This window comes from Atheta coriaria, unplaced genomic scaffold, assembly GCF_025399875.1.
Source record: "Atheta coriaria isolate IRGN ID8LTWV9N9 unplaced genomic scaffold, Caltech_Dcor_3.1 hic_scaffold_7_pilon, whole genome shotgun sequence".
NCBI classification, from domain to species: Eukaryota; Metazoa; Arthropoda; class Insecta; order Coleoptera; family Staphylinidae; genus Dalotia; species Dalotia coriaria.
In genome coordinates, this window is record NW_027045449.1 from 11,980,651 (window position 1) to 12,007,464 (window position 26,814).

A 26,814-nucleotide genomic window follows, 5' to 3' on the forward strand; every position below is an offset into this window, starting at 1 on the left:
AAATTGTCATAAAATTTTAGAATGCTGCGTTTTTTTAATCACAAACAAAACAAAGTAATATAATATGAGTATACAACGTCAATAAGTACTAAATTCAATTAGGGTTTTATCGTCCCCAGCTTCCACGACCTCTTGAATTTCCCCGACCACCAGGTCCACCTGCTCCACCAGATCCACCTGAACCTCCAGGTCCTCCCCATCCACCAGCGCCCCCGGAGCCACCAGGACCCCCTGAATTACCGGAATTTCCAGGTCCTGCAGCACCTCCAGAATTTTCATTGCCGCCTGCACCGCCACCTCCTGGTGCTCCTGAATCCCAAGAGGACCCAGATCCGCCTGCACCTCCCGGATATCCAGAGTTTCCTGATCCACCTGGAGCTCCAGGATTTCCAGATCCGCCTGAACCACCCCAGCCACCCGCACCACCAGATCCTCCAGAACCCCCAGATCCTCCAGCACCTCCCGGATATCCAGGGTTTCCTGATCCTCCTGGAGCGCCAGGATTTCCAGATCCGCCAGAGCCGCCCGACCCACCCGCACCACCAGATCCTCCAGTGTTTCCAGCGCCTCCTGAACCTCCCCATCCACCGGAGCCACCAAAATGTCCTGGACCATTCCAGGTTTGATCGTTTTGCGGGCGCCCATTATTTCCTGAATTCCCGGAACCTCCAGGCCTTTGTGGTCTACCACCATCTGACTGCGTTTGAGTTTGGGCGTTATTTTGATTGTTTCCTAAAGAATACAAAAAATTTAATTAAATATTTACGATTATTTGATCATAAACTTTACAAACCTACCTGTTTGAGGTCTGAAATATTGTTGTCCTCCGCCTTGTCGACCATTATTACCACCAGAAGCACTATTTTGATTGTAATACCAATCACTTTGCCTGGAAAGTATTTTTTTTAATAATACAACACAAAATAAAGAGTGTTAATCAACAAAGTATCAATACCTTTTGTTTATATTATGATTTGCATCGCCAGAATGATTTTCAAGAACAGGCAACGCGATTATTTGAACAATTGCAACAGCTACCAAGAAAAATATCACAAAACGCATCATTTTGAATCAATATTACTAAAACTGAATGTTTTCACCGTTTATTTTGTACTAATTTCAAACATTCAACACAGCAGTATTTATACAAAACAAAAATATGATAATTATTTAAATTTACATATCTTGCAATATTTTAGGTTCATTCCAGCAAAAATTTATGATTCAGCGTGGAAAATGAGTCATTTTCTAATTTTAACATAGACAACCCATTACACACATTTCAAAGTTGACGCATGTTTATTGTTTCAAGCAAATAATTTACTATTGATTGACTTTCTTCTTGTTCAAGCTACTGATTGGAACCATCACTACCTTACAAAAGACTGGCTTCTTGTTGACCATGACGTTCTCTGTTGCATGAGTTGCATTCCATTGGTAGACGTGTCCTCCGTTGGGTATCGCCCAGTGATTTGCATGAGCTGGTACAGGACGAGGAAACATGTTACTGAAAGATTAAAAATGACATAATATCAACATAATCAACATAATTATAATGATGTGATAAAGATTTCAATGATTTTATTTGATTGAAGTATTACCTGTTTTTTGCCATTTTTTCGATTTGATTTTCACTCTGTGACAAATGACCACAAGTGGATAAATTTGCGGCTTGTCACAAACTATCAAATAATCAACAGTTTATGTCTGCGTTTTTGTTTTCTACTCACAGCCACTTTGATTTTTTCAGCTGTTCTTTACCAATGTGTTTCAAAACATGCATATTGGGTTGCCTATAGTAAAAATGACTAATGACTATTAAAAATGTATTTTTAAAACAAGTCGATTACAAATGGCACAATAATTCACATATACACAGTATAAAAACAAACAATAATAATTATGTACATCGTATTAACTTACACAATCTTTAATTATGTATATATTTTCTTAATTTTAAGCTACAAACGCAATTTTGACAGTTTCAAGCAAAATTGCTTCTTTTAATGCACATCGGTGGCCTCTGTTCATTATATTTACTCTATATAACATTTATTTTGGATATTTTGCTCAGTTAGCGCTATTTTCTTACAAAACTACAAAAATATTATAAAATGGCACACAATTAACAACATTCTAAAATGGCGGCAGGGTAACATAAGTCTGACTACCATTCGGCTCGATTTTAATCTCTTTTATCCTCTGGTCATACTCCTTAACCTCATGCATCAAACTAGGATCATATTTCGGTGATAAATTACCATAACGTTCAGGTGATCCATTCATATGTCCCACATATTCAATCTTTCCACCGAGTGAATTATCATCACCATTGGGACTATGCGTCTGCAGCATGGAATACTCCCGGTTCAAACCCGGCGGAGGACTGGAATTACCAAGAGTAGGAGTTGGGTATTCATGAGTCCTCAATGGTGCACCAAACAGCTGATTATCATGCGAATTCAACATGTAGGAATATCCACCTTGAGGGGACCCAAAATTTTGGTAACTGGGCGGTGAGTTGATGAGATTCAAGTGTCCAATGTCATAGGTAGGTTGTTGATAACTCCAGGTATCAACAGGCGCCGAGGAATTGATCGAGTTTATACTTTGTGATTGTGTGAAAGGACTAAGACCATTCTGGAAGTTGGTGATGCTTGAAGATGGTGAGTTGGTGGTTATGTAACCAGTTTTACGTGGCGGTTCACGTTTGCGCCATTTGGCGCGACGATTCTGGAACCACACCTGTACACGTGACTCGGAGAGATTTAGTTTTAGTGCTAGTTCTTCACGAGCAAAGACGTCAGGGTAGGGAGCACGTTCAAAAGCTCTTTCTAGCTCTTCAAGTTGGAACGCTGTGAATGTAGTTCTAAACCAAGTAAAATAAAATTAATTAGTTTTGTTTTAATTTATTTATAATTAATAAAATCTTACCTTGTTTTCTTTTTCTTTACTCCATTGTTATCCCCTTTTTTCTTGTCGTTTTTCTTATTGCTTGTAGTGGTACCGATTTCATTCGAACTGAGATTTTGTTGATTCTGCATCATTTCTTCATTTTTACGTTTCACACCTCCACCATTCGTAGATCCCACTTGTGGAGTATTGTTATTCTCCAGATTAAACATTCCCAGCTCCTGATGCATACCAGGTGAGTCCAACTTCTGTGGTGATCCCTTATAATCCATCTGACCACCCATGGTACCCATATTAGCAAAGAGTTCATGTCCTTGTTGAAGACCCAACATCACCTGAATCGAATGCACATTCAGGTTGTTATCCTGTGGTGGTTGTTGATTCTTCAGCAGTGTGGAGTTTAACGATGGCAAAGGTTGACCGGCGTAGTCGTTGAAGGTGTGGTCCTCAAATCCTTGGCCTTCCATTACTTCGCACTAATTTTAAAAGTTTTGATGTGATTAATGCTGATTGCGTTTGATGAAGTTGATTATATTATTCGCGACGGCGAATTCTAATTGCTTCGGAAAGGCGCGTTGTGCGAGAGCGCTGGTCGCGAATCGCGATCGACAATTTTCTTTAATTCGTCCTGATTAGCAGCGATATTAAGCGGCATTAAAACGAATTGACAATTGGCACTGGTAGCTCGCTACTGACTTGTGACATTATTATTTGTACCAATTTATATTTAACGAGCTTAAGTGGCCGGCGAATGAGAGGCGGGCGCATGCGGCTGCTGGTAGCTGGGAGACACCCCATTGGTGGAGGAGAGGAGATGTTCCTAGGGGAACTCTGAACTTCGAGTGCTAAGTGGGAGATGATGTATAGGGTACATGTTAGAATGAGATGATGACAATGATATTATGCTGGTAGAAATACAAGTTGTTGAAATTTTGAAATTGAGAAGGAGAAATCTCAAGTTTTAAATGTTACAGAAATAAGAACAAAATTTATTATTAATAATAATAACTTTATTTGACTATTTTTGTTTGTATATAATAATAAAACATCATTAAAACTTAGATATTTTTAGTGTAGCAATGTTTTTAGAAAAAAAATTTGTTTTTCAAAAAAATTTGGCAATTTTTCAAAAACTGAGTATTTTATTTTGCAAACGACATCAGCAAGTGATAAATGATTAACTTTTGCATATAAACTACTATTATTTTGCGGATTACTTTAATTAAGTTGATATTGTTTGAATAATAAATAAAAATTTAAAAAAAAATTAGAAAAAATTATTTTTGAATATGAAAAAGCTAATTAAACATTTTTGCAACAAAATATGTTTAAAATTATAAAAAAAATTATTGTAACTATATTGCATTAGTTGAGAAAATCAATTTAAAAAAAAAATTTTTTCAATTTTTTTACAAAAAAATTTTTTTCACATTTTTTTTGAAAAAAAAAAGAGTAAAAAATAATATTTTATAGAAATAATAATGTCCAAATGGTATAACTAATATTTTTAAATTAAATACAACATGTAAATTTTTTTGATTATTAAATCTAACAACTTTTTTCGCAAAAATTTTTCTCTAAAAATTGTTACTAACTGCTTCCAACCTAATTCCCACTATTTTTCCATCACTAACACTACTCGTACACTACTAACTTTTGATCCTTGTCAAAAATTATCAAAAACTACCCTGATAAAGTCTGAGAAAATTTCCTGTCCCCGTGGATAATAGGGGCGTTTGCTTGACATTAAAATTTAATAGATCGCATAACCACCGATACGCAAACAGAACGCACTCGAAGTCGATAAGTTCTCACTGATTCGGCGGGCGGGCCACCACCCTTAAGCACTCCACACCACCCGTAAACACAACCACCCGCCACCCTCCCTTCTATTAGCAAAACGACACTCCAGTCTCTTAAACCAACAGGTTGGCGATAAATTTCGCAACCCCAATACAAATAAAACAACAAACCACCCTTTAGACTTAGGGGTGCTTCAGGCGCACCTCTTAGGTTACCAATATCCAAAACTATCGCACGTTACATGCTGGTCACGTGGATTTCCTCAGAGGTTATGTGGGCGATCACAAATTGGACACACTTTTTCGCACGGGAAAATTTCACAGCACACAAATCACTTTTCGTTTTAATTTTTAATGTCACACATTGCACACGATGCAAAATTTGACCGCGAGGTGTTGGTGGTACGCTTTCCGAAGGAATAATAAATAAAAACAATAATTGCCCGAGTTATAGAAGTTGGCGCTTGATTAAAGTTAATAAATACGGATTAACTAGCCCCATTGTAATTTATTTCTCTGTATGTGTGGAGATCTGTGTCGCACACATGCGCATTCAAAATGGCGGCCGCGCACGCACAAATAATAATTAAATTTTTATTAATGACAATTGAAATGCGGCGTCAATCAGCGTTTATAATGACCAATACATACACCACTACACAATATTACTAGTTGTGACCAATGGGGCAGGCGTACGGCGGGTGTGTGCATTAAAAGAACGCGTCTTTAAGTGAATTTATCAATTTACCCAATTTTTGCCCATTAGCGGCTATTAGCCGGGCGGGATGCATGCGATGCGGCCCGGCGAGGACGCGGGGATTCTTTAATACAACTCAATATCGTCCAATTTGTTGCTATTAAAAACATTTTACGCACAACCAGAGAGAGCGAAAGCATTTAATGCAGTGTGCACTGGGATCTCGTCCCGAGGGGTTGGAAAATACATTTTGTGACATAATCACCAACATGACCAACGCAACTTGTGCAAAACGTGTAATTCTTAGTGTTTTCATCAGTGACATAACCTAAAAGTGGTGACATTGGATTACATACACATGAAAAGGTAAATCTAAGATGGCGGCGTGATAATTTTAGCATAGATTAACATCTCAATATTAATTACCAGCATATTTGTAACTGAAAAATCCCCTAAATAAAATTTACATAAAAATAAAAGTGTTTTATCAGATTAGGGAACAAATTGCATGTAAATTGCATTCGTGATGCATAAAAGTAGCCAGATCATGAATGTGTGTAATGTATATTCATCGATGACTATCATCGGAATTTCGGCACTTAATGCAACCACCATGTGACCATATGTTTGGATGGCTCGCGCGTTAAAAAAGAAGCAGCCACTCGGTTTTAATTAGACGGTGCGCTCTCGTTTTCGAGTCGGAAGGGAAAGATGAAATCGTGAATGGTGTAATGGGTGTAATAGTGTAATGAACGATGAGGGTATATAGAATGTTGGGGGTCGCACGCGCCCATCGGCTTCTCGCATCGCTCGCCACGGCATGACGCGTTTTTTTTTTCGGTTTGGTAGAACATGCGGGATTCTCATACGAAAATCTGTGGACGAGCGTGTGCCGAGTCGAGAGCTGCCGGTAGGAGGAATTTTGATGAGTTTTATTTAATTGGAATACAAACAAATATGAATTATGATTATTTTTTTGAAATTATTGGGGTTTATTGGATTTCTTTGAAGTAGGCAACCAATATTACAACAAGACATTCTTTAGATAGAAATACTTATGATATAAATCAAAATTTAATATTTATGGTATTGTTATGTTAAATTATTGCATTATTTAAACACTTTTTATACAATTATGAATGTTTTTGAAAGAATATTGTGTTTTTTGGTACTTCAATGAAGTAGGCAAACAATATTACATCTAAAAGCTATTTATTGATATATTATTCCAAAAAATGGTATTCTATGCGTGTTTAATAATTATGCATTAAAATAACTATGTAAATTACCTATAATATACCTTTAAATTCATTATTTATAGTTTTGTTAGGATAAAATTTAAAAAAAGTCGTGAATTTTAGTATTTTCTCAATGTAGGCAACCAACATTACAACCTTAAACTATTGTTCATTATTTTATTCCAATAAATTGTATTTTTGGCAAATACAATAATTATACATTAAAACAACTCTGAAAACTACTGACGTTATAAATTAAAATTTAATATTTTAGAATTTTTATGCTAAAATATTCAAAATATTACTTGAACACTTGTATTCTAGTACACTGTAGTTTTATCATATTTGTTATTTCGTCTTCTCGGAGAATTTTTCGGGATGTGAGCAATTGAAGGCAATTAAGAGGCTATTACGGTCAATTGGCGTAAATTGGTTAAATTGAACAAACGCGTAGGGGTCACATCGCAACGCACGGCGTTTGATGTCGGCTGCGTGTTCCCTGCTGTTCCAGACAATTGTCATGCACACACTCATGTTCTAACTCTTCCAATGTTTTATACTTCATACGCTTTCATCTTTCAACGTGTCGCATGATGCAGCCACTAGCCCTAAAAAAAGCGCCAACATATGCTTCATAATTTATCACTTGACGACGTGTAGCGATGATTCATTATTGCTGATATAGGATAAAGTTATTTTTTTTATCGGCGTAGGTACCTGTAACAAGTTGGATGTAGTCATATATTCGCATGAAATACAATTGTTTAATATTAAATTAGTGTTGAAGAATTTTAAAACCTAGAGACTTATGAATAATAGGCACTACATATTTTGAAAATAAACTTCATCTACTTTTTTTTTATGAATTTTACAAATTTATAATATAAAACTGCGACAGGATTCACCATTCAGTAACATCATCAGGCACATGAATATTATAATATTGTAAAATATATGATTATGGAATTTCATCACCTAACTCACCACCATTACCATTAATATGTAACTAATATATATCTTTCATAATTTTACGATGCTATTTACAACTATTGAAGCATTCAGCTATTCAGTCACAATATTCTTTACAAAAACAAAAACCGCCGAAAAAAACATCGAATTTTCGACAAAAGAGAAAAGAAAAGTAAGGATTGTGGTTAGTTATTATCAAGTGAAGATTATTATAAATACTTTACTATTAATTTTTAAAAAATGTTTAGAAACTTCTAATTTTAAACGTTGCCGGTACGCAAAATATTAATACCAATGTACGTACCTACATCAGCATAATTTTAAATTTTTTCCTGACACCGCAAATTGGCACATTCTTAATACAAAAATTTAACTTTAAATAACATTAGATTGCAAAAATATTTTTCCTTCAATTTTGATTTATTTTATATGTTTATTACAGTTTTAATACTCCCAAAAGTACTTATTAGGAATATTTATTTGTTTTCAAATTAATTATTGAAACAAAACAAGTGTTCTGTATTTGATAATTCATTTAAATATATAAAAAATCAAGAAATAATCTTGTAACAAATATTTTAACCGATATTTTGTATATTTTCATTACAAATAACCCAAGAAAAACGTTCAAACAGGGTTTCTGACTTGGCTATAAAATATTACTATTCTTCGAATGAAGCAATGATATTACTAATATCTATATTAGTAATTTCAGGTATATTTTCATTACAGGTAAAAGACTTGAAGTAAAATTAAAGCAAAAACCACGCCATTGCGTGTTTTATCATATAAATCCATATAGAATTTTATACCATATACAAAGTATGCTAAACATTACTTTTATACTTGATACCAAAATATTAAAAGCAGATAGTAACTTAAACTCTTCATTTTTTTTTCATACTTTTTCTTTGATAAAAAACTGTTTTTTGAATCACAGTGTAATTAACAAATGCAAATCTTGAAAACATTTGATTTTAATATATAATCTTATTTACATTTTATCAATTATTTAAAAAATAGATCTAATAGACTAGTTAAGCAAAGTATTTCACAATAATTAATCGCATTAATCATCACTACATTGATATTTACCACCTATTTACCACCTATATAAATAAACCCTCAAGTAATCCAATAAATTATTACATATCTTTCCGGCTGTATAAAAACAAAGAACGAATATTATTAAATCAATAGCATCCCCGGTGTCCCCAATCTTCGACCCTCGCACTACCTCGCACCCCTGCGTTGTATTACGCAGTTGAATTCTGTTTGGAAGTGGTCTGATCTAAGTCTAACCTCAATGTTCACAAAACACAAATAAAGACAAAAATCTCCAATCTATTTAATCTTGAAACATACAACATGTAAGTCGTTATTCTATGTGTAATTTAATACAATACTTGTATAGTTTAAGTGATGAAACTTGCAACTAATTATTCATATTTTCATAGGAGCAAAGCAATGGAAGATCAACCAGGACTGGATGTTGTCCATAAATACTACAATGGAGGTCCAGTCAGCTTGGATCTAATTGAGAAGAATCTGTACTTGGGCAACTTGACAGCAGCTACCGACATTTCCACATTGACCAAATACAAAATCACACACATTTTAACAATTGACACCTGCCCATTGCCAAGAAAGATCCTAGAGTTAAAACACATCACCACCAAATACATTCAGCTATCAGATCTTCCCAAAGAAGACCTCCTGAGTCACTTCGATGATACCTATCAGTTTATATCAAATGGAGTCAGCAAAGGTACTGTTTTTGTGCATTGCTATTTTGGTGTCTCTCGGAGTGCCACTGTGATCATTGCATATTTGATGAAGAAGTATGGATTGACCTACATTGAGGCCTTTGATATGGCCAAGAAGCAAAGATCCTTGGTTTATCCTAATCAGGGATTTGTTTCACAACTGGTGCTGTACAGAGAGATGGGATTCAAAGTGGATCCCAAGCATATGAAGTACAAAATATTCCGGCTTGGCATGGCCGCTGATAAAGTAAAGAAGTGCCGGATTTTACCACAAGATTACTTTGATTTAGTCAAGGCCGATCCAGGTCTCACACAAACGCAGCCGGAGCCAAATGTGTATCGATGCAGGAAGTGCAGACGCGTCTTAGCTGGCGAGACGAATTTAATCACGCATTTGGATAAGACAATGGAGAATGCTGTTTGTACAAAGACATACTTCTTGGAGCCGTTGTCGTGGATGGGTGGGATCACACAGAGCACTCAGGGGAAATTACACTGTCCTAAGTGTAATAATAAAGTCGGGTCCTTTTCGTGGATCATGGGATGTCAGTGCCCATGTGGTTGTCAAGTGGCTCCAGCGTTTTATTTATGTCCGTCGAAAGTCGACTGGACAAATGTTGTTAAAAATGTTGAATGCACAATCTAGGTGCAATGTTGTAAAATGTAAATTATTGAGATATGTATTATTCAGTGTATTGCCCTGAGCTTCCAAAGATATTTATTAAACATTCCAATAAAGTCAGTTCAAAACAAAGAAAATGTTTCTTTGTTTTTCAAAGCTTTTAGGTAAAAAATTCATTTGAAGAAAAACAAGCTTTATGTTGCGATACTGCCCATATTAGTTCAATAATTCATGTATAGATGGCGCTAACGACCTTGATTGAAAAATAAAATGTTTTGTTCTAAAAATTTCCAAATTTAATAAATACAAAATTGAAATAAAATAAAATTTGATGTAATAATTTTAATAAATAATCAATAACCGAGTAATATTCAAAAATAAGTTAAAAACAACGTAAAGAACGATGAACAAGTTTTATGTTGCAATACTTTCCGTATTAGTGTTATAATTCATACAAAGATGTCGCTCATAGCATGATTTGGATATTAAAACCTCGAAATATGTTTCGTCTAGCGAAATTTCCAAGTCCAACGAATACAAGACTGTAAAAAATAAAAATTGCTGAAATAACATTAGTAACAATTAGTAACAAAATAATATTCAAAAATGAGTCGTCTGCTATTTTTGAAATTTACACCGTCGACGGTTTTGTGAAATAAACTGGAACAACGCAAATTGAAATCGAAATCGAAAGCGGCAATTAGCGCGTTAATCAAGTTTGCGCAATCCGAACATTTTGTTCATTCATCACATTGCGCCCCCGAGCGCGCGCGACATAAATTTCGCAAAAAAATGATGAGCGGATCACTTTTTAAGTGCTGATTTGTAATTAATTCTTCGCGCGAATCGAGCGGAATTAACACCAGTCGCAATTAGGATGTTGTAGGAGTGAGCACGACGGAATAGCAATCATCATGAAGGTGTTCGCTGCAATAATTAGTTTCGTGCTTTTGCTTCAATATTCAACTTGGTAAGAACAGCACAGACCTCATCCTATACAAACAACATATTTCTATTTTAAATTGTAATTTTCGACTAGTTTTGGAGCGGTCGCTAGCAATTTTAAAGATTTGGTCGAAGCTTCCGATCATGGACATGAGACTGGACTCGCAAACAAAGAAAAAAGATGTCATGAGTAAGTGTAATAAATTTATCAGTTGAATTTTATAAAAAATCAGTTGACAAATGCGAATTTATGCAATTTTTAAAACTTAAATATTAAAATATTAGTTTATCTTTCTTTAGACCACTTCGCCTGCCACTTTATGATCATTTCCTGGGCAATCCACATCTATTACCTTCGGTGTTAAAGCGCCGTTCACCTGCACGCAATGACGGACCAATGGTTCAACTTGCTTCGCGTTTTGCCGAATCAGAAACTGGTCTCTCTGAAACACAAGAGCGGTATTACACTGTCGGCTCTTTTGGTGCCGGCCCAAAGCAGCAGATTTTGGCGAAACTCCTAAACATTCAGCAGGATGTTCCCTTGGAACGACTGGTTGTTTTGGCAAAGAACAAATCCAAAGCGAAAGCGTCGCCGGTGCCGCATCCTGTCGTCATTGACACGGCTCATGTATTTACGAGGAACGACGGTAAACCCGCCGAACTGAATTTGGAACTTCACAGCGTCAAAGGCGATGAAAGCGAGGATATTAACAATTTGACGAGTCAATTGAATAAAGAGTTGGATGCTGCTATTGATACCAAAAAGACAATGTTGGGGGATTCGCATTTAACACCGCAAGAAATTGATAAGATTATCGAACATGTTGTTGATCAGGTTGAAATTATCTAATTGAGATTATTTTGTTTATTAAAACTTGATTTAATTTGTTTTCAGATGAAGAAGAAAGCTCCTAATGACTTGAAACATGATAAAGGTAATTATTTTGCAATATTTATGTAATGTAAATTAATTTTTTATTTTTTATTTTGTTTAGAGCTTGTTGGAAGCACAATGGACTTAACACATCCGCTGGAATCCGAGATGAATGACGATTTGGATGGATTCAAGAAAAAGAAGAAGAAGGGATCAAAGAAGCACGGTTTTATTGATGAAGAAGACGATGTTGTTGGAGCTGAAGAAGCAGTAAACTTCAAAGATGATGTTGCTGAAATCCCACATAAGGATGATGACCAAACTCTATCCGAAGATGACACAGTTCTGGGAACCAAGAAAGGTAAAGGTTATGGACACGGATATGGTTCTTCAAAAGGACACTCAAAAGGAAAAGGTTATGGTAAAGGTAAAGGCAGCCATTACCGAGAAAATGAAGATGTAGATAAAGATGAAGACGCAAACATCAAAGACGAGAATCCTCTACATGCTGATATGACAGAGTTCACTGGTTTAGAAACACCCATGGAACATGAACAACATCAAGCAATTGAAGATTTATTAGAAAAAGATAAATCAACTGAAAGTGACTTAGTTGGTTTGAAGAAACTTAAAGGTTATGGAAAAGGTCATGGCTATGGAAAGGGCAAAGGCAAAGGACACTACAGAGAAAATGAAGATACTGAAGACCTAGAAGAAGATACCGTTGCTCAAGAAGCTCCTACAGATGAAACTATTCAAGATCATACAGATCCCACTCTAGGATTACTTAGTAAGTTCAAATCTAAAGGAGGTTATGGAAAGGGTTATGGCGGATATGATAAAGGCGGGTACGGAAAAGGTCTCGGAGGATTTGGTAAACTGAATGGTTTGAAGTTGAAGGGCAAAGGTAAAGGCTATTATAGAGAAAGTGAAGATGATGATAAACTAGAAGAACCTCAATTGGGAGCCAGCCAACAGTATCAGAACCAGCCGAATCAGTTTCAAGATTATCAAGGTGGGTATCAAGCGGGTAATCAACAAATTAACGAATATGCTCCTGCCGGAAATCAACAGCAATACGCTGCGGGTCAACCAGCTTATCAAGAGACGTATGAGCAGTATCCTCAGAACGCTCCTGCATACCAAGAACCTGTAGAATCTGATGTTTATCATGGAACTGGTCCGGTTTATCATGCACCTCAGTCGGATAGTCATTATCAGGAAAATTATCAAGCTCCAGCTCAGCAAGTTCAGCCGCAAGCAGCTTATCAGCAACCTGCGTACCAATCTCAACCACAAGCTGCTTATCAACAACCAACGTACCAAGAACAATCTTATCAACAACCAGCATATCAAGCCCCAGCACAAGCGGCTTACCAGGAACCATCCTATCAGGCTGAACCTCAAGCTGCTTACCAGGCACCAGCTTCTTCTCAATCCACCTATCAGGAACCAGCATACCAAGCCCCAGCACAAGCTGCCTATCAAGAACCATCCTATCAGGTAGAACCTCAAGCTGCTTACCAGGCACCAACTTCTTCTCAATCAACCTATCAGGAATCAGCCCCTGTATACGAAGAACCAGCATATCAACAACAGGCTTACAAACAACAGTATGGTCCCACTCCAGTTCAATCCCAACCGACTTATCAAGCACCAGCTCAACCACAAGCTGCGTATTCATCAAGTAAAAATTACAAATCCGTAGAATCTCCTGATGAAATTGAAGATATTGTCAATAGTGAAAAACCTTCTACATCTGTAGATGATATTTTGGGAACTTCCCATGACATTCCTCAAGATCCTACCCTGAAAGCCACTTTTTTGGAAAACGAAGTAAAACGTCTGCGTCAATGGATTGCTGACAATGGACCCTCCCACAATGAAAAACCATCTTCTCCTAGTCACCGCCAACGTCAAGAATCAGACGAGAAAGAAGAATTAGTTGATAAATTTACCAAGGTCATTGAGAAAGATCTCACTGATGGTAAAAAACTTACCCCTGTTGAAAAGAAGAACTTGGATAAAAAGATTGCAAAGTTGGTTAGAGATAACCTAAATGATCATGACACTCATGATGCTGAAAGTAAATCCAGGAAAAAGTTGGATAAACTTGAAGAACTTGTCGAAGAAGAAGCTGATGAGAATGAAGAGTCAAGTGCTGATCAAAAACTAGGATCTAACCTAGATGATTTTAAGTCTAGATTCTCTCCAAAGATTAATGACAATGATGTTAAGGATGACGCTGAAGTTGCACCCAAAAAGAAACTTGCATTTGGAGATCTCTTGAAATCATCTCTGGATAACCTTAAAAAAGACATGACTACAAAGAAACCTGTAATTGACCTTAAACATATTGTGGAAGACTTGAAAGCTATGCCAAACAAACTTGTTGATATGATTAAGCCAACAGCTTCACCAAAACTGGGATTAAGGTCAGGATTAGGTGACAAAGAAGAAAAAAATACGGAAGCCATTGTTGGACAATCAAAAATATGAAGAGAAAGCCTCAAAATAACGAAGATCAAAAAGAAAAGTCTTCAAAATCAAAAGACGGTAAAGATGATGAAACTGTAGGATGTCTTGAGGATCTCCTAGATAAGAAGGATGATTATGGTCCAGAATGGCACATGGACCCGGATTATCATCATGATGATTATCACCATGGTCATGACGATTACCATCACGATGATTATCATGATGGTTATCGTGCATCTGAAAAGAAAAACGATGTTTTGAGCAATTTGGACAAACTATTGCATCCTAAACAACACGCTCATAAAAAGGGATCTCCCTGACAGAAGGTACAGAACGCAGCGGTGAAGAAGACGAACCAAAAACACTTCCAGAAATAATCAAACAAATTGAAGAGAACATTGAAGAAAATCTTCACCTCCCTCCGCTTCCAACACTTCCGGCTATGAGACAAAGTCACAACAAGCATCATGCTAACATTCATCATACTCCAGAAAATCAAAATCCATCAAGGACTTCAACCATTCCAAAAATTCAAGTAAACGGAGAACATTTTAATCCTAACAATCAGAATAACCGTCCACCGCTGCCGGAAATGCCACCAAGAGGAATGCCACAACCCGGATTCCAATCAAGGACTTTCCCTGAAGCTGGAAATGGTCCTGAACACTTTGAAATGCCAATCCCTCAACAAAATGGATTTGGATTCCAAAGATTTCAACAGCCACAAGGTCAAGGACAGAACTTCGTAGGAGCACCTCAACCTCAACTACAAATGAGACAAGCAATGCCATCGCATGACATGACACACTTTGGTAAAATCATCCCGGAACATTTGCATGATCTTCATTTGAGAGATGTCACTGAACAAATGAAGAAACACAAAATGTATTTCATCGGTGACGGAATCAAATTACCACTTCATATGCATCGTCATGAAGACGGCACGTTTCATCTAAGCGTGGATCTTCAAAAATTGTGTTCCAAATGCAATTCTACAGACTGTAAACCTGGGAACAAATCATTAAAACCATTAGAACAAGATTTTATTTCTACTAACTTATTAGGTTCCACACAGGATAAAACCAATAAAAAACAAAATATCAACGAAGAAGATCATTCGATGAACATTGAAGATATACCTTTAATGATGAAAACTCCAAATTTCGAAGAAGAAGAAGAAAGGAAAAAATACTGACAAGAAACAAAGATTGAATAAACGCAGTCCAAGATTCAATTACATTGACGTAAACGCAAATACAGATTCAGATATTGATTCTTCTACTAAATCTGAGAAAACTGAAGAGAAGTTTGATTACTTACATCCAATTTCACAAGCAATCAAAGATGATGTGGAGCATAAAATCAATACTTTCAACAAAGATATTAAAGAGTACTATAAAAATGAAGCAGAAATCAAGAAACAAAAATGGATCATGGCAGTCTTCAAGGTTTCCTTGAAAAACGCGTTGGTTTGCTAACAAATATTTTGGGGTTATTAAGCGATGTGACTTTTGAAGATTAAATCATATTTCCTGTGTTTTTTAATATAAAATTTATGTTTTTGTACTTTTATAAAGAGTAATTGATTATTTTTCATGTAATATTGAGTAGGTAATAAAATTTATTGAATTAATTTTAGTTTTATGATGTTTTTTTTCTTATCTTGCGTGACGTGAGAAATTTGTTGAAAGCAATTTTCACATATTTCACACTTTGCGAAGGCTAGAGATGAGTTGGGTTATCGATTTCATTTTAATAATAGCCGGCCCAAAAATTCTTCAGGATCGATGTGCTTGCTCTTATAACTTACGCCTTACGCCTTACATCAAACATGCGCTGGACATTTTCGGGATGCTTTTGCACTCTTTGCAGGCACCGCTCAAGGAAATTGAATTACACGACGAATATTTCACTTAAAGTGTGCAATATTTCTATCCGAAAACATTTTTCTTTTTTATATTCAAAAAACTTGTTTGCGTTTGATTAAATTTGAATTAAATTTTAATTTAAATTTTGGAAAAGCAATGCTTGTTATCTGTTCGGCGATAAATTGCATAATTGTACAGAATGCTATTCTCGAATTGATTAATCTCCTGCTCTTAATCCGTCCGAGTTCGGGATTATTCCGTCTTGCTTCGTGCGTTTTCTACGTTTCCACGTCTAATGCCATTACGGATCGCCGCTCCGCCAGCTTAAAACAATATTAATTGTCAATTGCACTGAGTTTGATTGGAAAAGTCAAGTTCGAATAGCGTGGGCCGCGTCGGCGTTCGGAAACAGATGCAAATTTGAGTGCCGTTTCTATTGGGGCAAGAGTACGATCTGGAAAAAAATAGGAAACGTAAGAATAGGAATTGGAGTAAGTAGCTAAGACAATAAAAACAGTAGTATGGTACAATGGAATGTGAATGAGTAATAAACGTAATGCAAGTTGTGCTATCAAGTTCATTTTGTCTCCTGGGACTTCTGAAACTTTGTGCTGAGTGGATACATTGTCGAATATACCGGGAAAACTAAAAAATAAAGTAAATATGAATTCTACAGTCAAAAATTATAATACATATTTTGTAATACTTTTCTTGTCAAAAATATGTATTTTATATTAATATTATAAAAGTTAATATGATTTGGTTTGTTTGTTACGCTTTGACGCGAAAACTATTTTGATAATTTTGATAAATTTTGATATATAGATATTGTGTATTAAGAAAAGTAAAATAAACTACTTTTTGATACAAAAATATATTTTGTAAAGTGTATAATCTATAATATAAAAATAAATCGTAAAATATGTTGGTAAGCACATAACGCAACAGCGCTTTCACCAATTTGGCCAATTCTTTTTTTAAATGTTCGTTAAAGTCCAAGGATGGTTTTTACGTCGAGAAAAAATCGAATAATTGCCGGGAAAACCCTGAAGATAGCCTTTTTCTAGAGAATAAAAGTTATCATTGAGATTCAATCATAGTTATAGTTAAAGAGTGGAATCCGAGATGGCGCGCTGAAGTGCATTATTAGCAATTCTTTATATAATTAATATCTTTAAAATAAAATTGCGAATCTTATTGATAGAATTGACACATACTATGTCTAAAACAAGAGAGTAAAAACGAATTACATTTTTATTAAACACTACCACCACGAAGTCGCGGGCAAAAGCTTGTAGAAGATAAAAATTGTTATGAAAAAACGAATTTTAGTTATAGTTATATAATTCAAATTGAGATGGCGCTAAAGTGCATTGTATTCATTTATCACCTCTTTAAATTAAAATTGAGGTATGTTGACAGAATCGATTGATAATATGTTCAACAAGCAATTAATGAGTTTTACTACTTTTTTTATTAAAAACTACGTGGGAGAAACGTATTCAAATATTTGAATAGTTTGGTGCACAATGACACATTATTTTTATGCCCACACGGTACTTGAAGATAAGAGCAAACATAAAAAAAACTATAAAGAAAATTGTGCGTGTTACGTCGAGGGAAATGGTGGCATTTCCTTTCTTTAATGACAGCGTTGTTTCCTTTGTGCATTATTTCGCGTAGTTGGAGTACTCCAATTGGGTACGATCAAAATTATCTACAGCAAACACCAGGTTTGGTCACAAGAGATCCAACAAAATAAAATATAATAATATACTATAGCTTAAACTTTGAAGGCGTAATATTTTTGTTGAGTCAGGATGATTTCTCAACAGTTGATTGAACTTAGCACTTACTGCTGATTAATTTTGCCCGTGCGGCAGTTTATTAATTAGGTCAAGTAATTTTAGTGATGGTAAGGTAAAGTTATAAAAAGAAGAAAAAAGCGTATTTTTAACATTTGGGTTATATCTTCGCTGTTTGCTTTTGACGTAGGCAACTATAATTGCGTTTACTTTTTGTTCGTAAAAATAAAACAATTTTACTTATCTTACAAGCTTTTGAAAATGTAATTCGTTTTTACTTTCTTGTTCTAGACATAGTATGTGTCAATTCTATCAATAAAATTTGCAATTTTATTTTAAAGAAATTATTTATATAAAAAATAGCTAATAATGCACTTCAGCGCGCCATCTCGGATTCAATTATTTAACTATAACAATGATTGAATCTCAATGACAACTTTTATCCTATTGAAAAGGACTGTCTTAAGGGTTTTGCCGGCAATTAATTCGAATTTTTCTTGCCGTTAAAACCATTCTTGGACTTTAACAAACATTTAAAAAAAGAATTGGCCGAATTGGTCTAAGCGTTGTTGAGTTATGCACTTACCAACAGATTTTGCGATTCATTTTTTTATTATAGATTATAAGGAAAAGAAAATCAACCCAAAAAAACATAAACTTTTTCATGAGTTTTAACATTTCAAGGTAGACACGGATCGATTTTGAAGTGAAAAACATTTAATTCGCATTAGAGAAACAAAAAAAAATAAAAATAAAATTTCTTAAGTACTTTCACGTTTGTTTTCGACAAAGCTAATTAGAAAATCGATGCGCGTACTATCCGTGTGTTTCCTAGCCGTGGGCAATTTATTTCCGCTCGCTTTTTAATTAATTCTTTCTGTCTGGAACATTTCTTTAATTAATTGCTCGTTGCCAGTGCCTAGCACGAAGAAAAATCATCTGAATAAGCCATAATATTATTTTGTATTTGTTTTTTTGCAAGCATAAGTCAAACTAAATTCTAAATATTGAAAATTTTAATTTTAGTAAATTTAACGACCTCATATTGTACTCGTAGTGTGAATGGTGAAAAGTGTGAAACAAACATTTTCATTAAGTTTTTGCTGACGTTCGGTGTTGCGTTGAATTATCGTTGACAAATTGGATATTCACAAGTGATGCATAAATAACGCAAGGACGGACATTGCGGCGAGCACCGGATATAAATATATATAGAATGCGCATGCTACATATTTATGAACGCGATGGGAAACACCGTTCAGCTGTTTTGCGCTCGCCCTTCAATGGCATCTGCTCTTACCGTACTTTACTGCCTCCAACATTATGTGAATGGACATTTAAATTTCCCGAGTGCAATGTTAAGTGTGGTTTTAATGTTTATGCAGAAAATGTGCATATATGACGGTGGACATTCATCAAAATGGTAACATTCATATGTATGCAACCCAAACAGCAAGTTATGAAGATGTATGTTTTGCTGCTTTTATGTTTTTTATTTTCTTTCATTTTTAAGTCATAAAACTATTTTTAGAACCAGCTTTATGGTGGAAGCTTGTAATATTAGAAACTTTTATGTTGCTGCAGCACCTGAATTTTCCCACGTTTGGAAAACGCATAAAACGTCAGTGCACGAAAACTGCATTAAAATAATCTTCACAAAAACGAAAAACGAATGGAAATTGAACACTCATATTTTGGTTATTTCACTGGCATCAATATTTACAGATTTATCTGTTTTATCTTCTTCCTCTAAATAAATAACAGCGTTTGGTTTCTTCGTCAGTGTATAAACATACCTAAAAATAATTTAAACATAAAAAATGATAAATATAAAAATAATATAACTTGGTTTCTGTACTTACACAAAAAACAAAGCAAGTCCAATATAGATCATAACCGGAATTAAATCAAAAGCGCCCGGAAACACATCAATAGTTTCCGTGTAAATAATCGTCGACAAAGGTCCAGCGAACAGGGAGCAGAATGATTCGATCGATATACAAAACGCGAATATTTTTCCTGTTTCTTCCTGTGGGATGATGTTTGATGTTAGTGAACGTATCATTGGGGATATTAATCCGGCAGGTATTCTTATACCAGCAGCTAAAGAAATTTATTTATTATAAACAATTGCATAATTTTTATTAATTGTGTTAATTATGTTTACCTGTGTAAACTTGCCAATCATATTGTGCAAATGCCATAATTGAAGCACCGATTGCATTTGCGCATAGACCCACAGCAATCAAAACACTTTCGGAGATCTTCAGCAGTTTGTGAAGAACGTAGATGCAAATGCACATGCCCATAATCCCGAAAATTGATTGAATGCTGGCGAAATCCGTGAGCATTTGCAAATCCCAGTGAAATTTCGAACGCAACAACAGCGATTCGGTTGCAGTGAATGCTATGGCAAACACATGGATTACCACAGCACCCAAGCATCCTAATAAAACGGTTCGGTTGTAGCCTTCTCGTGGTTTGAATGTTACATGCCACATTTCTTTGATATGTTCAAAAGTGAAGAATTTCGCTTCAGCCTAAAATTAATAAAATTAATTGTATGATTGGTTGCATACAACAATATAATATTACATACGTTTCTATTGATTTGTATTGCTTCAGCCACAAATAAAATGGTGTATAATAATGCGATTGTTTGTAAAACCGAACAGAGAATAAATGAACCGATGTATCCAATCCATTTGAATACATGTGAGCTGAGAAATAATCCTGAGAGCATGCCTAAACCTAGAGCACCTTCTAAAAATCCAATTCTGAAAAGAAGAATAAAATGTTATATTTATGTGTCTATCTATAATATAAAAATGAATCGGAAAATGTATTGGTAAGCGCATAAGTCAACAATGCCAAGACCAATTTGGCCAATTCTTTTTTTTAAAATGTTTTTATGGCGAGAAAAATTCGAATAATTGTCGGGAAAACCCTGAAAACAGCTCTTTTCTATTGGATAAAAGTTGGCATTGAGATTCAATCATAGTTATAGTTAAATAGTTGAATCCAAGATGGCGTGCTTTAGTGCATTATTAGCAATTCTTTATAGAATTAATTTCTTTAAAATAAAATTGCGAATCTTATTGATAAAATTACCTCATGCTTCGATTATCTAATTTAGTATCATCTACAAGATAACAAAAAGCAATCGTAATGAATGTAGGCATCCCACCGGACATTATACTCGGTATGATTTGTAACGCCAGGAACCATGGACTTAAATTTGGCAACATTGCGACAATCACTCGAATAATTGAAGTAGCAACCATTCCTACAAACAATCCTCAAATTCAAAATATTTTCATTTGAATACTTTTAAATACAAACCTGCAATTGATAAAATTAAAATGTTTCTACGTCCTTTTTTGTCAGAATACGGTCCAATAAATAAACAAACAATACAAGGAACTATCATTGAGAATATCTCCATGATCATACTAATGTAATTCGCTACTTCTTGAACTTTCTTTTCCAGGGCAATCGTAGTGGTATCACTTGTATTCACACCAAGTTTAGCACAATCCGATTCGTTTTTACCCATTAGAACATAACATGTGCGATAGATTAAAAAATTTGAACTGATTGGAGCTAAAATATTTATTTTTAATAACTTTCAGAAAAAAAGAGAAAAAAGTTGCAAACCTGCTAATAACATGGAAAAAAATATGAGAAACACAGGAATTTCCACACCACATTTTAAATTCGTTATTGGTAACATTTAACAATATATATTAACAAACTTTTTGGTTGATGTTCTCAGCACTGACTAACGATAAACCGCAAAATTCAACACAAAAAAACTAGATTGATGTGAATTGTACGTAGAACATGTAATTTGTGTTTAATTAACCATAACATAAATAACAATCATTATATAGACAATAAAATTCGCATGAATTTTTAGCTATGAACCTAGTAAGTATAACCTATGATCAAAAAATGTCCTTCATCTATTTTTATTATTTGTGTAACATTTTAACGTTAATAAATTAAATTTTAGGAAAATACAATACTGAAGGTTTATCATAATATTGAAATATGTGTTTGGTTCGTATTAAATTTCTACTGGGAATTCCCGAGATTGCCTTACATTAATAATCTCTGAGAGTTTATCAAAAGTTCATGTTTACTTCTTTATAAATTAGCACATATGGATTTAATTCAACAGTCAATTTTCAATCTACAACAGAATATAAGTTGAAATATTAGAAGTTAAAATAATGAAGTGGATTATAATATCAATGGTGATTTTCTCAGCTGCAGTTGTAGTGAATAATCAACCAATTAAAACAACTACAATTCATTTGAAACGAGGAAATGGAATTGAGGAAAATTTAGATGGTATAAAAACAGTAACTATTCCCAATATCACCATGGCGAGGATTCAGATGAAGTTTCCGAGGATGGTTGTTTCTAATACTGGCAATAAAAATATTCATTTGAAACTGCGGCGTAATGATTGTACAACATCTAAGACAGTATATATAGCACCAGATTTAGACGTCAATATTAGTACTTGTGGAAATATTACTCTGACGTATTTGACCGCTGAGAAATTTGCTTTGGTTTTCGTACCGAAGGATAAAGTTGTTTCAACGACTGCAAGGCCAACGACAACCTCGACAACTAGAAGGCCTAGAATAATCTCAACCACAACAAGGAGAATAGCAATTAATGAGAAAGTAACCTCGACAGCAAGACCAACAACAACTTCAACAACAACAACAACTAGAAAGCCTACAACTACTCAGAAATTAACCACTACGTCAACTACAACATCAACTACAACATCAAAACCAACCACAATTTCAACCACAACTGAAAAACGAACCACAACATCGACCACAACAACGAAACGAACAACAATTGCAACCACAACAACTAGAAAACCTACAACAACTCAAAAATTAACCACTACATCAACTACAACATCAAAACCAACAACAATTGCAACCACAACTAAAGTTCTCACAACTGTAGAACCTGACACACCTGTAGAACCTGACAACGAACCAAATTATGATGCAATTGTTTTTACCACTGCTCCTGACATTGACGTTCGTCAAAGTTTTGTAATATAAAATAAAAAGATTCAATAAAAAACTTGATTTAAGTATATTTAATAAAATTCGAGTATTGCAACATCCAAACCAACAACAACTTCAACTCTAACAACAGAATTAATAAAAATCACAACAAAAACTGAAGTCTACACAACCTTAGAACCTGCCTTGCCTATAAAACCAGGCAATGGACCAAATTATGAAGCAGTTGTATTTACCAGTGCTCTTGACATTGACCTTCGACAAAATTTTGTATAAAATTAGCTTTTGCCGCAACTTCGTCCCGGTAGTGTTTAATAAAAATGTAATTAGTTTTTACCCTCTTGTTCTAGACATAGTATGTGTCAATTCTATCAATATGATTTGCAATTTTATTTTAAAGAAATTATTTATATAAATAATTGCTATTAATGCACTTCAGCGCGCTATCTCGGATTCAACTATTTAACTGAATCTCAATGCCAACTTTTATCTTATAGAAAAGAGCCGTCTTTAGGGTTTTCCCGGCAATTATTCGAATTTTTCTCGCCGTAAAAACCATCCTTGGACTTTAATAAACATTTTACAAAAAGAATTGGCCAAATTGGATTAAGCGTTGTTGAGTTATGCGCGTACCAACAGATTTTGCGATTCATTTTAATATTATAGATAAATTTTATGGAATAAAAACCACTTGTTTTTAGTATATTTAATAAGGTATGAGTATTTGCACAAAGGGTAAATTACCAAGTACGCAATTTGCATTTCCAGCGGTTGTAACACATCCCAACCCGACACGTGTGTAACATACTCAACACTCAGCACTCTATTTGCAGCGCATACAATTCCATCAATTCTATCTACTCCCAGCTCATCGTACAATTCATCTCCACCTAAACCCCTATCAACGCACATTGCCATCAGCGCCATCTGCAACCTTATCTCCAGCTTGTAAGTGAATTGCTATCCACGTATCCACCTAGATCTCCGGCTTAAAGGATTCCATTTAATTTGCGTTTGATCCGCAAACAAAGCAAAATTAACAATCAACTCATTGTTTATTGGTAATAAACAAACACTAAACACTCACATATCCCATGGATTAAATAGGTAAATGTATTTTTTTAATGTTTAACGTTTAAAGTTAAAAGTTAAAAGAAAATTACATTATTGTAAGCGCATGCAAAACTGTCGGCTTTTGCATTTGTTACACAGCGTTGGGGGAAATTTATGCATGCACGGGACACGCCACGTGCGCCACGAGGAAATAATTTTGTCAACAAAACAGCCAGCTGGGTATTTAATCCTGCACGTTTTATTGCGCAAACGATGCGTGTGCGCGCAAACATGGTTAGGAACGCTCACGGCGGTAATCTGAGACTATGCATACAAAACGCCTGCATTGCTGCAACCCAATTATCTTCATGACACAAAACAATGTATAAGAATTTGCAATATAAAATACTGGGAATTCTAGGAGTTATTTATGCGTTAAATATGAAAAAATTTCATATTTTTCATAGACGTTGATTTATTATGTCTGCACAGCTTGAAAATTGTTATTAAAAGCAAAATACTAAATTTTTAATTAAATAGATTTAATTTTACTCTGATAATATTTTCTAAAAAATGCTGAGCATAAGTTTTGACTTATTCACCAGGTGTAGCATTTTTTATTTTCGGTTTAGCTACGTTTTGAAAGTGAAAAGCGCGTTTGAAATTTATGACATTCCTGCATTACTCTTTACTTCAGCGGTCACGAGTACAGCGCGTGTTTTCATAAGGCACGAGAAGCGCATATTTCAGCGATTCGAGCAAGGATAATATCACACGTCCTTGGACTGAAAGCTCTCTCGATGCTCGACGAACTCACGACGCATTTTGTGCATTTTTTGCGCATTCTTTGACTTTCATTGCGTTTCACCTCAATATGCAAATAATTTACATTATTTACATATTAAAAGTCACTTTGCAAAAATATTTACATTGACAACTTTTCATCTATAATATAAAAATGAATCGTAAAATTTGTTGGAAAGCGCATAACTCAACAACGCTAAGACCAATTTGGCCAATTCTTTTTTTTAAATGTTCGTTAAAGTCCAAGGATGGTTTTTGCGGCGAGAAAAATTCGAATAATTGCCAGGAAAACCGAAAAGAAGTCTTTTTCTATAGGATAAAAGTTGGCATTGAGATTCAATCATAGTTATAGTTAAATAGTTGAATCCGAGATGGCGCGCTGAAGTGCATTATTAGCAATTCTTTATATAATTAATTTCTTTAAAATAAAATTGTAAATCTTATTGATAAAATTGACACATACTATGTCTAGAACAAAAGAGTAAAAACGAATTACATTTTTATTAAACACTACCGAGACGAAGTCGCGGGTAAAAATCTATATATATATATAAAATTTGCGTGTCACAGTGTTTGTTTCCGTACTCCTCCGAAACGGCTTTACCGATTTTTACCAAATTTTATATGCGTATTTAGTAGGTCTGAGAATCGGCTAACATCTATTTTTCATACCCCTAAGTGATAAGGGTTGTTCACCCTTAACTTTTTTTTTAATTTTTGGACAAATTCTTTTGTTTTTATTTTTTTATGATGTGGCATTAAAATATACATACATCTCTATATTTTTACTTTTTTATCACCAACCCCTATTTCTTTATAGCCATTTTAGTAATTTAATCATTTTTCATGTCGCTCAAAGAAAAATTTTATATGCGTATTCAATAGGTCTGAGAATCGGATATTATCTATTCTTCATATCTCTAAGTAATAAGGGTTGTTCACCCTTAATTTTTGTTAAATTTTGGACAAAAAATGTTGTTTCTATTTTTATATAATGTGGCATTAAAAAAATACATACAACTCTAAATATTTACTTTTTTTATCACCAACCCCTATATTTTTATAGCAATTTCGGTAATTTAATTTTTTTTCATCCCGCTCGAAGGAATGAGACTGAAGTCGGTCTCCTGTTTCACGCAAACAATAAGACTTCTCTCACTCCCTACACAGTTTTAGGCCATCATTATGGTATATGTATCAAGTGTAGTAGTAACGTTTACAATTATCATATTGCTATCTCAGTGTAACTCTGATATTAACTATTAATTATTACTGTTTTATTCATAACTAGCGGACCCAACAGACTTCGTTCTATTAAAGAAAATTGTAATGTGGCAGATTTTGTTCCTCTCTATTTTATAGTCGGTTCAAAAAATTCTCCTGAATAGAACAGTCACCCCGTTGACAGGGCGCTTCCACGAACTTTCGCCACCCTTTCAAGAACAAATTATATTAGTGGGACCCACTAAAACACCCCGAATTGTGTCACATGCAATACTTAGTGATCGTAGATAATTAACCACGTTGCACAAAAAACGAAATGAAAGAATTAAACAAAAATGAATCAAAGAAAACTGCGGAATTTGTATCGTTTGTCAGTGGACAAAAGAAAACTCAGTAGAAAACCATAAATCAAAAATAAGTCGAAGAAGGCTGCGGAATTTGTTTCGTTAATCAATAGAAAAAAGGAAACCTCAGCTTTTCCCCGTTTTACCGGTAATAATTCCAATTTATGTCGCCGAAAAAACCACCCTTAGACTTTAACAAACATATTAAAAGAAAAATTACCTAAATTGGTCTAGGCGTTGTTGAGTGAATCGGTTACCAACACATTTTGCGATTCATTTTTATATTTTAGATAATAAAATTATTAATTTTATGTGTATTTGACACGATTAGTTTAGTTAATCAAGTTTTACA

At 34.6% G+C, this 26,814-nt stretch overlaps 6 protein-coding genes across 6 annotated transcripts; 3 read left to right on the top strand and 3 right to left on the bottom strand.

Annotated features, from left to right (window-relative positions):
• Positions 1 to 14: 14 nt before the first annotated feature.
• Positions 15 to 1,755, bottom strand: LOC135795951 (uncharacterized). Its single transcript, XM_065307783.1, has 4 exons — positions 1,602 to 1,755; positions 956 to 1,507; positions 798 to 889; positions 15 to 732 (listed from the first exon to the last, which is right to left on the bottom strand). The coding sequence occupies exons 3-4, from the start codon at positions 840 to 842 to the stop codon at positions 79 to 81; spliced, it is 699 nt and encodes a 232-aa protein (XP_065163855.1). The 5' UTR covers positions 843 to 889; positions 956 to 1,507; positions 1,602 to 1,755; the 3' UTR covers positions 15 to 78.
• A 57-nt stretch (positions 1,756 to 1,812) lies between these two features.
• repo (reversed polarity) lies at positions 1,813 to 3,595 on the bottom strand. Its single transcript, XM_065307784.1, has 2 exons — positions 2,935 to 3,595; positions 1,813 to 2,869 (listed from the first exon to the last, which is right to left on the bottom strand). The coding sequence occupies exons 1-2, from the start codon at positions 3,378 to 3,380 to the stop codon at positions 2,137 to 2,139; spliced, it is 1,179 nt and encodes a 392-aa protein (XP_065163856.1). The 5' UTR covers positions 3,381 to 3,595; the 3' UTR covers positions 1,813 to 2,136.
• Positions 3,596 to 8,650: 5,055 nt separating this feature from the next.
• LOC135796123 (dual specificity protein phosphatase MPK-4-like) lies at positions 8,651 to 10,144 on the top strand. The gene is made up of 2 exons (XM_065308032.1): positions 8,651 to 8,989; positions 9,077 to 10,144. Coding segments are annotated over exons 1-2 (957 nt in total). The 5' UTR covers positions 8,651 to 8,987; the 3' UTR covers positions 10,032 to 10,144.
• Positions 10,145 to 10,826: 682 nt separating this feature from the next.
• On the top strand, positions 10,827 to 15,911 carry LOC135795584 (uncharacterized). Its single transcript, XM_065307300.1, is given in 8 exon segments — positions 10,827 to 10,977; positions 11,047 to 11,142; positions 11,238 to 11,787; positions 11,848 to 11,887; positions 11,948 to 14,314; positions 14,380 to 14,565; positions 14,613 to 15,497; positions 15,499 to 15,911. Coding segments are annotated over 8 exon segments (4,464 nt in total). The 5' UTR covers positions 10,827 to 10,921; the 3' UTR covers positions 15,783 to 15,911.
• A 3,534-nt stretch (positions 15,912 to 19,445) lies between these two features.
• LOC135796198 (probable peptidoglycan muropeptide transporter SLC46) lies at positions 19,446 to 21,764 on the bottom strand. The gene is made up of 7 exons (XM_065308129.1): positions 21,635 to 21,764; positions 21,320 to 21,580; positions 21,089 to 21,263; positions 20,577 to 20,754; positions 20,145 to 20,517; positions 19,840 to 20,080; positions 19,446 to 19,773 (listed from the first exon to the last, which is right to left on the bottom strand). The coding sequence occupies exons 1-7, from the start codon at positions 21,708 to 21,710 to the stop codon at positions 19,665 to 19,667; spliced, it is 1,413 nt and encodes a 470-aa protein (XP_065164201.1). The 5' UTR covers positions 21,711 to 21,764; the 3' UTR covers positions 19,446 to 19,664.
• Positions 21,765 to 22,365: 601 nt separating this feature from the next.
• On the top strand, positions 22,366 to 23,073 carry LOC135795585 (salivary glue protein Sgs-3-like). The gene has a single exon (XM_065307301.1). The coding sequence runs from the start codon at positions 22,366 to 22,368 to the stop codon at positions 23,071 to 23,073; it is 708 nt and encodes a 235-aa protein (XP_065163373.1).
• Positions 23,074 to 26,814: the final 3,741 nt, after the last annotated feature.